Source organism: Dermacentor andersoni, chromosome 7 (assembly GCF_023375885.2).
Source record: "Dermacentor andersoni chromosome 7, qqDerAnde1_hic_scaffold, whole genome shotgun sequence".
Lineage (NCBI taxonomy): Eukaryota > Metazoa > Arthropoda > Arachnida > Ixodida > Ixodidae > Dermacentor > Dermacentor andersoni.
Window position 1 is genome coordinate 50,169,300 of NC_092820.1, and position 15,639 is coordinate 50,184,938.

At 47.5% G+C, this 15,639-nt stretch overlaps 1 protein-coding gene across 1 annotated transcript in view; it reads left to right on the top strand.

The window, feature by feature from the left end:
- Nucleotides 1–15,639, top strand: part of LOC140219564 (venom metalloproteinase antarease-like TserMP_B) — a 129,407-nt gene that overhangs the window by 6,078 nt on the left and 107,690 nt on the right. Inside the window, exon 2 of the mRNA XM_072289451.1 lies at nucleotides 13,827–13,951. Within this exon, the coding sequence (XP_072145552.1) occupies nucleotides 13,827–13,951 (125 nt within the window). The remainder of the gene's footprint in view (nucleotides 1–13,826; nucleotides 13,952–15,639) is intronic.

Here is a 15,639-nt window from a genome sequence, read left to right on the forward strand (position 1 = left end):
TAGGTCTAGCCCCGAGATGGCTCTGGTGTCCAGCCTGGAGATTTTAACGCCAGCGAATATTTGGCGCTTGAGCTGAATCAAGATATCTTGAGCAGAAAGTTTCGGGCAGATGCCAACCATGGTATTGGGGAAGAGGTAGTTGTCCATAAATCTGTGTAAGCGTGTGAGGATGACATGTTCGAGGACCTTTCCGGCACATGAAGTAAGGGCGATAGGGTGGATGCTTTCGAGTAGGAGGCGTTTCCCTGGTTGGAGAATCATAATTTTGGCTTCTTTTCATGGCGAGGGGAGGTTTCCAGTTTCCCAGCGCGCGTTAAAATAAGCTGTGAGGGGTAGTATAGAGTCCTCATCTAGGTTGCGAAGCAAAGGTATAGCGATAGTCACCGCTCTTAGCCACCCTATCCAGAATAGAAGAGGTTATGCGCACTTACCGGCGCTCCCTACCACCCATCCTCCTAGCGCTCGCACTGTCCCCGCCTTTCTCGCTTGTGAGTGTGACAAGACTTTGCCGCTTCAAGCCACGATCTCTCTCGGGTCACCCTTGCGACGTTTTCGCTCGTACCTGAAACAAATGGCGCATGGCCGCCACGCTATTTTACTTGGACTTTAAACTGGAAACCAGCGCGACAGAGACGGCGGAAATTCACCTGGGGTGTTCGTGTAATTACTTTCGTAATAAAAAGGTTGCCGCTATAGTCACATGTCACTGGGGAAATTTAATGTATTCTTATGCCGTCTAGATCAGACATAAAACTTTTCACTATGAATATATCTTTGAACTATAAGGTAACTATTGAATCGTATATTATTCAAGAATAAATAGCAGTGATATTTCCCGGGGTCGCTGATGTGCAGTAGCTATGGCCCGAGCTTCTCTTTGTGGAAGCTTGCCTGTCAGTTGCGACAGTCATTTTTGCTCCGCACACGGCACCAGTGCAATGGAATCTGTTCCGCATGACATACGAAAAAGCAGGCTAAAGCCACAATTGGAGAAAATGCTAGCTACTCAGACCAAACGACCGACAAAGTCAGCTTTCGCATAAAAATACGACAGCTACAAAGGTGCCGAAAAATTCGCCTATGCACAGATGATCGTCTATTGAATCGACGATCCAAGCTGTTGCTTTTTCTAATACGGCGTGTTGATCACGTTGTCAACTAGCAGGAGGGCGTACTGGGCTGTCAAGAGTTAATTTCTAAAAGAGTGATTGGCGATAACTGGTCATAAAAGAAATGAAACATTTCACAGCTTTAATGTCACCCTTCAAAATAAACGAATAAATTTGACTGCCTTTCGTATGGAAGACCACGTCGGCACACTCGAAATTCATTTTGGAACAACCTATAAGTTCTTGTACATATGTATATTTCCAACGGGTTGCGTCATATAAGAGCTTCCCGCTCGACATATTCTTCCAGGAGGGTGATGCGTCCTCCCAATTTTGTTATTATAGTTATACTACCTACAATAATTTCTCAAATTAGGTTTCGACAGCCTAAGCAGCCGAAGTTTGTGTCCGATATTCCTGACCACATCTACGGCTTGCACTGTCTTCCCTGCAAAGTTATGGTGGGTATGACAAAGCGTACCATACCAAGTAAAACAGCAGATTTCCGGGCTCTTAGACTGAGCCACGCACATCTTAATAGCGTCGCAATATAATATCGCATTTCAACACTGCTCATGGTGTTATAGCAAAATCCCAGAAACGCAGATGCAGAAAAAAGGAAAGCCTCACTAACGTTTGTTTAATTAAGACCGAAAAAAATATCACAAGGGAAGCGTGCTGCATGCAAGAGGCGAAAAATTAGGAGTTCGCATAAACGGATACCATAACATGAATAATTTGTAGCCATTATATAAAAGGTTGCATTCTAATAACGGCATATGTATAGACAGCTTACGCACACGTTAGGGTATTAGGTGATAGAGAACGTCTTGAATGAGTTTTCTTGTACGCGCATCTTCACTAAAATAAGAAATTTAGATATTCTTAAGTGCAAAGACACCACCAGATTTTGGATTTCACGCTACCTTGGTTCGGATGGCCGTGCTAAACAAATAATCAAAACGTCAGGATCTCCTGAAAACGGCTGAATGGGCCGACGTTCGGTTCCGGACAAGGTTTATATTGCATTTATAGGGCTAAGTTTAGCTTATAATGTAGCTTTGTGACGCGGGAGTTTTGGCAAGGTTTCTAATTATTAAAATGAAAGATCTATCTACTGTGCTTTTAGCAGTTTTATATCAGATACTTGTGTCAGTGTTTCAGAAAGATTGTCAGTGTTTCAGAAAGATTCGCCACGAACCAATTTGGGTCCTTTCAGTTTTAGCTAAACAGAACGGAATGGCAACTTGAAGCGGCCTGAATTGCAGGCAGCAAACGTTGGAGAACTATTCAGCGCACGTTTTGGAGCAGTATTTGTGGCGTTCGTCTCAATGACGCTTGAGGCGATACTTAGCGCATCTTCCTAGCAAACTTGACGACTTGCGTCACACGTTGTCAGACCTTCTTGTGAGTCTGTTTAAATACCATTCCAGAAAACTCACAGGTTTTGGTTTGTTCTAAGGTTTCGTTTATGAAGAAATTTATTTATTTATTTATTTATTCATTTACCTCACAGGCTCACGAAGAAGTATTGCGTGAGGGCAGAATACAGGGAATTAGGAAAAAAAGAGAGGAGTAAAATGAAATTATATATTGTTAGCGAGTAAAACATGAAATTACAAATATTTAACAATATAAATAACGCGCTAAATGAAACAAAACGACTGTGTGAAGTAACGAAAAAGGAGTACGAAGGAATTATACAAATGGTAGCAGGTGAAGATGAAAGAACAAGTCTCTAACCATGTTAAACAATACAAAACAAATATTCAAACAAAACAAAAAGAAAAAAAAACTATGCGACTTCGCTACAATTATTTACTTAGGTGCGCACTATGGTTTAGTTGTGATGAATTATGGAACTAATATGCATAAGCATGCTTTGAAGGATACTGGGTCAAGAATGTCAACTATGTCGTTTGATAGGTTATGTCAATGCTGAATGGCACGTGGTAACGCGGAAAAATTGAAAGCATTTGTTCGGCCAAAGATACGCTGGAAACTGAGATGATTATACTGGCGCCGAGATGTACAAGATGGATGAGTGAGCGGCAGAGTGGACGGGGGCGTGCTACGGATTATTTTGTGGAATAGACAAAACAATCCTATGGTTCTTCGTGATTCAAAATATGAGACAGCATAAGATGACCTAATGCTAGTCACGCTAGAGTCACAGTGATAATCACTGACAATGAAGCGGGCGGCGCGGTCTTGTACCGATTCGAGAGTCGCGATTAGGTAAGCTTGATGAGGTGACCAGATAGGGGCTGCGAATTCCAGTTGTGGCCTTAGGAAATTCCGATAAGCGATGTGTCTGGTGAGGACAGAAGCATCACGCAGGTTGCGTTTAAGATAACTAAGCGTACGTGAGGCTTTAGCAGTTATTTTTTCGATGTGCGCAGACCATTTCAGGTTAGGTGCAAGGAGACAGACAGACAGACAAAGAACTTTATTAATGGTCCTGAGGAACCGGCGTTAGGGTACCTCCTTTTTCAGGGAGCCCCCGTAGCGGTCGCGGGCCGCAGCCACGTCAGGGTCGGAAGATCGTGGTCCACCGCCCTGTCGCAGGCCCTCTGGACAGCCCGTAGTCGCTCTGAGAGGTCGTCGCTCTTAAGGGCTGCCTCCCAGTTTGTTAGAGTGGTTAGCGATGAACTGCGTAACGCAGGACATTGCCAGAGCATATGGGAAAGGAGCAGTACGCCTCCCCACAGTCCGGACAGTGGGGTTCTACATTAGGCGCGAAGTGACTGAATCGGCCCCTGGAGGGAAATGACCCCGTTTGAAGCATGCGAAACGCCGATGATTGTGGTCTATTAAGTTTAGGGTCTGGTAACGGAAAGGCCCGCCGAGCAAGTTGATAATGTGCCAAGATTTCGTGGAAGGTGAGAAGCGAATCCCTGTACAGCCCTAAGTCGCCGCCCGTGAGTCCACCTGAACCGCCGCGGTGTGTAAGACCTCGCGCACAGTCATGGGCCAACTCATTGGCGTTAACAAGCTCAGAGTGCACATTGATTCCCATATGGGCCGGGAACCATTTGATGCTATGAAAACCAGCAGCCCCCTCGCTGCCGAGGATGGTCACCACCTTCTTTGAGATCGAGCCGCAGGCGAAAGCTCGGGCTGCAGATCTGGAGTCTGTAAAGATATTGGGACGTAGAGGCTCCTTCAGTGCTATAGCTATAGCAACCTGCTCGGCTACTGTTGAAGAAACCTTCCGCACGGATGCTGAGTTAATGAGAGTGCCATTGGAGTCAACCGAAACTACGGCATAGTGATCAGAGCACTCGTACTGGGCGGCGCCAACGAAACTTGCCAGATTCGGAGTGGCAGCAGCCGCTTTCAACAGGGAACGAGCCCTGGCTACCCGGCGCCCTACATTGTATTGAGGGTGGACGTTACGTGGCATGGGATCTACCTTGAACGTATCTCGGACCATGGGTGATAGGGTCACGTTGCGCTCCATGATTTCCTGTTGACCGCATCCAACGGATTCGAGGATGCGTCTCTCCGCTCGCGATGGTGAGAGTGGTATTATTTGGGCCACTCATTGGGCCTCGATCACCTCTGATAGGGTGTTGTGCATGCCTAGTTGCATGAGACGCGCGGTGCTGGTAGTGAGTGGTAAACCCAGCACGCGCTTGATGCTTTTGCGCATGAGGGCGTTGATTTTGGCCTCATCCCGTTTAGACCAGCGCAACGCGGAGGCTACATAGTTAACGTGGCTCATCAGAAACGCGTGGTAGAGTCTAAGTAGATTGCTCTCGCTTAAACCCCCTCTGCGGTTCGAGACCCTGAGGATAAGCCGAAGCATATTCTCCGTCTTGGAAGTAATGCGGGCTATAGTCTGTGAGTTGCCCCCGCGAGATTCCAGCAAGAGTCCGAGGACCCTGATGGTATCCACTCTGTTAATTTGTTGTCCGTCCCTCGTATAGAGGGCTATGGCAACTTGATCTAAGGGGGTGGAGCACCTAACCCCCCGTCGGGTGGGCCTATACAATAGAAGTTCGGACTTGGTTGGTGACAGACTCAGGCCCGTGTCTAGTAGGAAGCGTTCTGTGATGTCGAGCGCCTCTTGGAGCGCACTCTCAACTGCAGCGTCAGACCCTCTCATGCACCACACGGTAATATCATCCTCGTAGAGGGCGTGACCCGTTCCTCTTACTGTGGCCAGTCTGTCCGAGAGGCCCTTCATGGCGATGTTAAACAGTAGGGGAGAGATGACCGCCCCTTGCGGGGTGCCTCTCGCTCCCAATGTAAATTCCTTCAATTTGATTCGCCCAATTTTGACAGTGGCCTTGCGATCCCTGAGCAAGGAGCTAACGTACGCATGAAATCGTGGCCCCAGGCCCAGATCCGAGATGGCGTCTAGTACGAACCGGTGCGAGATGTTATCAAAAGCCTTGGTCAAGTCTAGAGCAAGGATGCCCCGAGTGTCTCTAGTGTCGACATCAATAATTTGCCTCTTTATAAGTAACATGACGTCCTATGTGGAGAGTGCCGGCCGAAAGGCGGCCATGTTGTGAGGGAATAACTCATTATTTTCTTTATGCCTAGATATACGGTTGTGAATGACATGTTCGGCCACCTTACCCACGCAGGACGTGAGTGAGATGAGCCGCATGTTCTCCGGCGCAAGATGTTTGCCTGGTTTCCGGATGAGCACCACTAAGGCTGTCTTGCAGGAGTCGGGGACTAGGCCCGTTTCCCAAATTTTATTGACCTCCCCGCTGAGCAGCGCAACTGATTGTTCGTCCAAGTTGCGGAGGAGCTTATTGAAGATGCCATCCGGGCCCGGTGCAGAGCGACCGTTGAGCGTTTGGAGCACCTCCCAGATTTCGGATTCCGTGAAGGGGGCCTCGAGCTCCCCCACCGCTCCCCCGTGATAACAAGGATAATCCCCGTCACCGGAGTGGCCCAGCGGAGGATACTTTTCGGCCAACTCTTGCAGGAGGACGTGTTCAAGTACGCCCGCCGCCTTTTGATTATGAACTATGTGATCAATGGCTAGTCTCTGATTGCTTTTCGTTTGCGAATCGTCGAGTAAGTGTTTGAGCAGGTTCCATTTGCCCCCCGTTCTCATCAGCCCATCAACCGAGGAGCACACTTCATTCCCTTGTTGTTTGGACAGTTCGATGGAATGAGTTTCTATTGAACGATTGAGCTCCGCAATTTTCTTACGAAGCCGGCGGTGGAGTCTGTGCGTTCTACAGCGGCGCAGGATGGAGGTTTTGGCTTCTAGGAGGTGCGCAAGGCGCGCGTCCATACGATCTACTTTTAGGTCGGTCTTAACCACCTTGGTCGCAGCTTGTACGTCCTTCTGTAGTCTTGTGAACAGACTATCGAGATTATCGTAGTCGGTCTGGTCCGCCTTCCGTATTTTCCGGAAGGCATCCCAATCCGTCACTTTAAGTTCCCTAGTAGGGGCTGTTCTAATTTTTAGGGTAATCTCCACAATGAAGTGGTCGCTGCCCAGGTTCTCTTGCAAATTTTGCCATAATGCTCCGGGGGCGTTCTTGACGAACGCCAGGTCCGGAGTGGTGTCTCGGACTACCGACGTGCCGGTTCGCGTGGGGTATTGAGCATCTGTAATCAATTCCAGTGAGCAGTCAGCAACTGCCTGGACAAGGGGATTGCCCTTGGTGGATTGGCGGGGGTATCCCCAGGTATTGTGGGGGGCATTGAAGTCACCCGCTATCACAATGGGGGCCCCCTTACTCAGGGCCACCGCCTTTGTCATGATCGTGGCGAATGCCTACCGTTGATCCGACGGCGAGCTGTATATGTTTAAAAGGAAGACACTGCTCTTAAGCCAATTGTTAGGGATAATTTCGACCATAATGATTTCGGCCCTAGTTTTGCCAATTGGTAATTTGTGTACTTGAAAGGAGCACTTCCGTGCGACCAAGTTGCTGAACCCCGCTTTCCTTCCTCCCGTATCGATACAACCCGGTATCCCGGGAAGGTGGGCGCGTCATCGAGAGTGTCTTGTAAAAGAATTACGTGCGGTTTGACTGCCTGTGCCGAAACGAATTGCTGCAGCGGAGTTTTGCGCCGTTGGAAACTGGCACTGTTCCACTGCCACACAACCAACTTATTGGGATTGACCGCCATGGTGATTGCCTTGGATTGGCCATTCCACCGTCTTGTTGACGGGGACGGCGCTTGCGGGTAAAGGTGCCCGACGGGGCTCCCTCTAAGGCTGTCTAGCCGTAGCTAACGCGGCCTGTGCACTTTCCAGGGACGCCATCCTCTTAAGGAGGACAGTCACGCTTTCAGCGAGCTGCTGAATTGCCCGCTGCATGCTTTCTAAGTCTTTGTTATTGGACTCGGTCTCCATAGAGTCAGCGTCCCCCTCTGGGGGCGCGGCCCTACGTTTACCCGAGCGCGCCTGTGGCTCCCCTGAGGGGGGCACCTGTTGCTTCTCGACTTGCGAGGGGTACGACTTACGGAAAGACTCAAAGTCGGCCTTCATCTGCTGCATTTCTGCTTTGAGTCGAGCGTTCTCTTGCATGAGTTGAGCGCCTCTGGGATCAAATTTATGCTCCGGCAATGCTACCTGCGTTACCTTTGAAGCCGGCGTCTTCTGCTTCGACTTGACACGATCGGCCCAGGTTGGCGTTTCCTGGATCCGAACCCGGGAGTTAGAGCGCCCTCGGGAACGAGAGCGCCCTCTGGAGAGGCTGCGTTGTCGACCAGAGGGCGTGACGGAGCGCTCCCTCCTGGGGGTCCCGCCACGCTAGAGCCACGTGGCCAGTTCTCCTTGGTCAGCTGTTGCTGCTGGTGCTTGTTCTTGGCGCGCTTACGGCGCCGTCGGCGTCTGCGTACGCCGTATGGGATTTGAAAGCGCTGCTTACACGTTTTGTCCGCCGTAAGATGCGGGCCTCCGCAAAGGGCGCACTTCGGCGAACACTGGTGGTCATCGGGTGGTGAACTTAGTCCGCAGGCCCGGCAATCCTCATTGGTGGGGTTGGGGCAGACGTCCGCGCGATGTCCCAAGCCGCCACACGCGTAGCACACCTCGGTTTGGCGTTTGTAGAGCGTGCAGCGCAGAAGGCTGACGCCGCACATAACTTTGTTGGGCACTTTCACGCCGTCGAAGAGAACGACCACTGTGGGGATGTTCTTAATTCGTTTGACTTCCAGAGCCTTCGGGTTACGATGGTTGACGATCATGCGCTGGAGTTGGGCCTCGCTGATGTCTGCGTCGACTCCTCGTATGACCCCTTTGCAGGTGTTGTCTGGAGCCGCTATGTATGCGGCCACTTTGTATAGTCCTTCGCTAATGCGGATTTGCTGGATTCCTGCATAAGCGGCGGCGTTCTTCTTCTCCGGGGTGGAGACGACGAGAACGTTTTGAGTGAAATTAGGGCAGATTACGTCGCCCTCAGTTTCTGTGGGGGCTAGTGCAGCCGCCATGGCCAAGGCTTGAGCCAGCTTGATTTGGCTTATCTTCTTGACGTCCAGCCCGCCCCTTGGGCGGACAATAATTCGTATGTGCTCCCTAGGTAGTCTGGAGAGCCTCGACGAGGCTGCGAGACGTTGCAACACGCCTTGCGGGGCAGCCGTGCGGCAGCCACCCTTCGAGCCCACGTGGGGTGTCTTGCTCATTGAAACTGGTGTTTCTTGCCGGGCTTTCTTGTTCTTGCCCAACGCTGTCGTCCAGCCTGGGCTGTTGGCTTCTTCTGAGGAGATTTCCTCTCCTACCACCATTTCCACTTCGGGCATAGTGCCCCTCTTCGTCGGGTTAGGCCTAAGCCTACCCACGCCTAGCGTCGCCGAGGCGTGGTCTACACAAAAAGTTCCACAGTTTCCGCGCAAAGGCCACTCACCGAAGGAAGTCCTCAGAAGAAACCGTGTCGAATGGCGTGCATAACTTGTGCCGAGGTACTTGTATGAGTTGGTGCCTGTGACGGGGTTCTTATCAAGTGAGTAATCGAAAGCGGAAAATGTCTTTTTGCGGGTGAATGTTATTAGTTTGCATTTATCAGTGCTTAGGGTCATTTGCCAAGAAGAGCACCAGTTAGTAATACGGTCAAGATCTCGTTGGAGAGCGACGTGATCGGAAGGTGAGCAGATTTGACGATAGATCACACAATCGTCTGCGAACTAGCGAATGGATGACGTTATTTCGGATGGCAGGTCGTTAAAATAGATCAGGAATATAATGGTCCGAGTACGCTTCCTTCTGGTACACCAGATGTTACATCGCTGATACTGGAAATGAAGTTATCGACGACGGTGAATTGCTTACGGAATGACAAGAAATTACTTTGTCGGGTTAGGCCTAAGCCTAGCCGCGCCTAGCGTCGCCGAGGCGTGGTCTACACAAAATGTTCCACAGTTTCCGCGCAAAGGCCACTCACCGAAGGAAGTCCTCAGAAGAAACCGTGTCGAATGGCGTGCATTTCCGTGGTAGGTGACACAAAAAGCAGACCGAAAATATTCACGAAAGCGGGAGCCGATCTTTCCACGTCCGCACTAGTCGGCGCCTTCTTCCAGGTGCAAGGAGAATGCCGAGGTACTTGTATGAGTTGCTGCCTGTGACGGGGTTCTTATCAAGTGAGTAATCGAAAGCGGAAAATGTCTTTTTGCGGGTGAATGCTATTAGTTTGCATTTATCAGTGTTTATGGTCATTTGCCAAGAAGAGCACCAGTTAGTAATACGGTCAAGATCTCGTTGGAGAGCGACGTGATCGGAAGGTGAGCAGATTGGACGATAGATCACACAGTCGTCTGCGAACTAGCGAATGGATGACGTTATTTCGGATGGCAGGTCGTTAATATAGATCAGGAATATAATGGCCCGAGTACGCTTCCTTCTGGTACACCAGACTGTAAATGACGTTATCGACGACGGTGAATTGCTTACGGAATGACAAGAAATTACTTATCAAAGATACTCTTAAGGAATCGATGTTTAAGCATGAAAGTTTAGCTATGAGACGGCGATGAGCAACGCGATCCAAAGCCTTAGCGAAGTCTATGAAAATGGAATCTGTTTGCGTGCCCGTATCCATGTTGAGGAAAATATCCGCAGTCAATTCGAATAGTTGCGTTTCACATGATAGTCCCTTTCTATAACTATGCTGATGTTTAAAGAAGAACTTGTTAGTTTCCAAGTGATTCGCTACGTTTCAAAAGATTATGTGTTTTAATAACTTACAGGGAACGCTTGTTAGTGATATTGGACGGTAATTGTTGACAGCGCTTTTATCGCAAGACTTAAAGAAAGGTATAACTTTACCGACCTTCCAATCAGACGGAACTTCCCCTGTTGAGAGGGACCGATGAAACAAGCAGGAAAGGACTGTGCTAGAGGATACTACTGTATATATTAAGATACTTGAGTTTATACCGTCCATGCCGGAAGAAGTTGACATCTTGAGATTTTTGATGAGATCAGCAACACATGTGGTTGTTATATTGATGGGACCATGTATGTATAACCGAGTTCGATGGGTGTTGGTATTTTCGAATGGTCTTCCTTTCTAAATACGGACATTAGGTAATTGTTAAAGATAGATACTGAAAGCTCTCGTGCAATCGGCAAGCCATAGCTATAAATTATTTGTGATACGTCGGAATCTTTAACGGAAGAGATCGTTTTCTAAAATTTTTTTTGAGTTGTTTTCAAGCAGTGATTGCAGATCGCAACAGAAATACTTTTGCTTGGCTTGGCGCAGGGCATTACAGTAGGCTACATCACAAGACTTATGCTTGCTCCAAGACACAGGTGTGTCAACACATTTGGCAGTCCTGTAAAGACGCTTCTTTTCATTCTTTAGAGTAAGACGAGCTTTACTGAACCATGGATTCGATGAGTTAACGCGAAATGGTATATGCGCATGTGCTAATTCCATAAACTTTTCTTTGTACTGGCACCAATTCTCGTTCACTGTCCGCTCAGAAAAAGTTACTAAGAATGAGGACGTGAAGCTTTCCATACCATTGTTAATAGCGCTGACGTTTGCTCTTTTGTAATCAAATACTTGTTTTGTTTTCAGGTTACGTGAGCATGAAGGTGTGTGAACTGTGAATTTTAATAACCGGTAGTCACTTAACCCATCCGCAAAAGTGATAGTGTTAACCCTGTCGAACACGGACGATAGAGCAAGATCCAAAATGTTATTGATACGAGTAGGCTGGTTTGTTAATTTCACAAGTGAAAAATGAAGTGGTTGTTGAACGAACTCTCAAGATTCACTTGATTAGCCTCGCAAGTTTTGCCAGTCAATGTCTGGAAAGTTAAAGTCACCAAGAACAAAAATGTCAGCTTTGTTATATTTGGATGGAACAGACGTAATGTTGTCGTGCAATTCGAAAATAAAATTGTAGGAGCTATCGGGTGGTCTTTAGCATACACCATAAATTGTATTCGACCGGGGAAATGTTACGCATCGCCACAAGAAATGACGTGATATGTTTTTTTATGGTGAGCAATACCCCAACACCTCTTCTGTCGTCCCAATCTCTGCGATAGATGGCGTAAACATACGAATCGGGTAGAACTTCGCCATCTATAATTTCAGAGCTGAGCCAAGTTTCCGTAAGTGCCAATATATCACATTCACGGTCATCTAAGTAAGACAAAATTTCATTCCGTTTAGTAAGAGTTCTATGAATGTTAGTTAATGATATGGATAGGTGCGAGGGCGCGATAGGCTCATGTGGTGAATTGGGTTTTTTCTTAAAGGCACGTGTTCCCAGCCTAGGTATTTGCTATCGGGGTAGGGGACCTACACCGGCGGACGCTGCATCATATGTGTACACATTGTTATCGATTCTTAGTTTACCGAGGGTTAGCTTAAATTGCACGTTTTTGGTTTTTGCGAAGTCAATGAGTTTGCCCCGAGGGATACGGGTTTGCATAGAAAAACCCTCACGAACAGCAGAATTAGTATTCTTGTACTTGTAGCCTTTTTCTATTGCGCGCCGCTTATTCTTAAAAAAATGCGAACTTGACTATGACCGGTCTATTCTCCTCATCATTGTATTGACCGAGGCGATGCGCGCAGTCTATTTGAGCTGGATCGATAGTGATACCAAGGTGTTGGTTACGTATGTCAATAATTTTTCATTCTGATGATGACCATGATTCACTATTGTCGTCTGCGATTCCAAAGAATAGCAAATTGTAGCGGCGAAGTCTATTTTCTGTGTCTTCACAGCGCGATTGTATTGTTTTTAGCTGTGTGGAGAAGCCTTTAGCTATGTTCAGTGAGTCGGGCGATGTATCGTTGACCGTACTTTTCATTGAAACAATATCGACTACTACAGCCGGGAGCCTAGTCGACAACTGCTTAAGCTCGACATCAACTGACGCCTACGAATTCTTAAGCGCTCGCAGGTCAATATGAATCTTGTCCTGGCCGGATTCAATACGTTGCAAAGTTGCGAGACATCCGGCCCGGGGTTTGATTCTATATCACCGGATAGAAGTAGGCGCAACCGACATATGCATACAGAAAACAAGCTTTTGACACCCTTCAGTAGCGACAGTAGCTCACTGGGGCACGACACCGCAAAAAGACACCGGTTGCTACTTTTCACACAAGAACAGTGGTTCAAGTAACCAACCTGAAACGTGAGCACAGGTGAGCACACAATGTCCGAAACGGTCTTGTGCCCCGGCGCAGCGGATGCGGATGGTCGCTTAAAAGCGGTGCAGCCAATGCTGTCAGTCGAAGCAGTTGGCTTTGATGATCCTGGTTGCCAGCAGAAGAAGTTAGTATCGTCCAAGGCTGGTAGTTTCCCCAATTCGTGAAGCGGTCTGATGTCTGCTTCCAAGTAAATGGCTCAGTTGTGCACAGGGCAGGCAGGCAACGCCAGAAGAAGGGACACCTGAAACGTGAGCTCAGGTGAGCACTCCATGTTCGAAACGGTGTTTGAAATCACATGTAAAGGGTGTGGATGCCTTTACCGCAATTCAAATCACCCGCCTCCGAGCTGGACGGTGTTGACATTGCATACGCGATCTCCACCTTTTACTGCCATATTTGAGTGCAAAACGGCGCCCGAATGAGGGTGCTACAGATTTTTGTGCAAAACGCAAACGCGCGGCCATGGAGAAACAGAGCCAGAAGACTGCGCTTGATTCACTGCTGCAGTGGCTATTGCTCATGTGGCGTGGACCATTCGGGCATAGACGCGGAAATCTCAGCTACTTGCATTTTGTGGAAGTTTCGCGAGTCAGGAAAACCAGCGTAGGACTGCGTGATAACGAAACCGCTGAAAGACGAAGGCGCGGATGGTGCAGAGTCGTACGATAACGAGACATTTCGACCACCCAAGTCATTGTCAAGGCTAACGTCAATGAGGTTCGTTTTCGACACATTACAAAGAACTTAAGACGTAGCATTTTGTTCCATCCCATAACAGAATGCAATATTCTTTTTATAACGAGAAGTAGAGTACTAGCGACAGAAATAAAATCAGGGATGCCTTCCTCATCGGGCTAGTACTTGAATGTCACTGGTGAGCTGCAAATTGTGTCCCGTTTATGCCTGAATTTCTCGATTAATGAAACGTTCTTCGCGAAAATACTGATGTCTTGTGCGTTGTCAAACATTGATCTATCACTTTATCTTGACTTAAAAATTGCTTTAACTGTCCCTCTAAGTGCATTTGGCCGGAGAAAAATAGGACACACGTTTCCCACAGACTTGTGAAAATTTGTCACACATTTTCTTTGACATTGTTGGGATATTTCTTTTCTAGAGTCATGTTCATGTACATACACGACATATATTATTGATGTGGCTCTTTTTGAGGATGGCGAACACCAGCATCCTTCAACTAGTTCGAGAGCCAAGGATGCCTACTACAAGGAGGTTTTTACATCGGTAAGATTCATCTCCCGAATTGCGGTACTAATCCTTTTAAGATGTTAAGCACGAAATTATCCGAAGAAAGCAGTTTGCCCAGAAATATGCCTATAGATGCCACTTGAATCCTAACGCAATCTGCAGCCTGTTTTACAATATTGCCTGCTTTTTCTCCATAATTTATGAAATTGGTAAACAATTGCTGAAGAGTAATGTCTTTATATCTTCAACTAAATTTTTCATGCATACTGGTAAGCGAATATAAAGCTCGAAATCGTGATCTTTACGATCACGAATGCGTGATAAATACTTGTTTCAATGTGGAAGATCAGAAAGACCAAGATTGTACATAAAGATTTCGAAACACGCATTTGTGTTCACGAAATAGGAAAATGTAAAGCTATTGCTCTAAGTTTCCACCACTAAAAGCCATACCTATGCAGCAACTAGAAACCTTGCTTAAAGATAGAGTAGCAGGTGTAACTTACTATGTTGTTTCTGTAACCACAGCGGCAATGAAAATTCGGCCCTTTCGTAATACCGCAAAAGCCTTTCGACAACGGTACCATCGGACATGATTGACTGGGGCACAGAAGTCAGTGTGAGGACGTTACAATCTCAAAGGTGTATTTTACCAAAACTGTAATGTAACATGGCTGCCAACCGAAGGCGCATGTGGGTATACAAGCGAAAGGTAGAAAGACGTGATTTACTAATTTCCTTGAAGACGGCTTCTGGAAATTTGCGTTTCAAATGCTACTTTCCTCATATGTCTGCTTTATCTTAATTTTTACTCCGACAAAACGAGCAGAATAACGTAGCAGGTATATAGTCATAATTACAAGTTTAATGATGTGCACCTAGCAGATGTTCGCACGGTGTTGTTCGTAAATAGGCGGAAGACGACGACAAAGTGACAAGAATCGCACCGGCAGAGTATTGACGCTTTTCGCGCACGACGTGGAAAAAAAGACTGCGGTTCGCAGGCACTGTGGGAATCGATGTGCGCGACTATTTTTATGCTGTTTGGTTCTTGTGACATTTGTAATCGGTAATGTTGGCGGCGAATGTGTAATTTCCTCGGCACTAAGTCCAAGAACGACAGAAAGCCGAGCTAGTTGGTAGGGATTCAATATGCAAAAAAAGGTGAGGAGTGGAGACAGAACACAAGTGGCGTTCGTGTTCATCACTTCTCTTCTCTTGTATCCTGGCTGCACCCCTCACCTTTTTTGCATAATGAACTTAGTCCAATACGCGCGCGGTGAGTAGATGTTGAACACTCAGGGATATGTGTTTGCTTGGGGCGGTGTTGTGCGTCATTGTTCATAATCTCTGAGAGAGCTGAGCATTATCATTAGCTCACATGGAACATCGCATCCTGGCAGAAGATAAATTTCGGTTACATTGTGGGGCTGCGCATAACTTAATTATTATTCCGAAATTCTATCTGCACATTCCATACATATATTCGCGGTCTGTGCCACGTCTCGCTGTTTAGCAAAGACGCTTCCGTTCCTCGCAACGCTTCTCTCGCGCCCTGGTGTCCTCGATGCTGAGTACACGTTTTGAAGCCGTTTTTCTGGTACCTGTTTAGGCGCTCCTTTTGCATACGCGACCAGCACGCTGTTGAGGCTCCAGCTTCAAGCGCTCGCTTCAGGCTATGGACGATAGTAAGGTTTACACTATCACAGCTCAGTAATTGCACT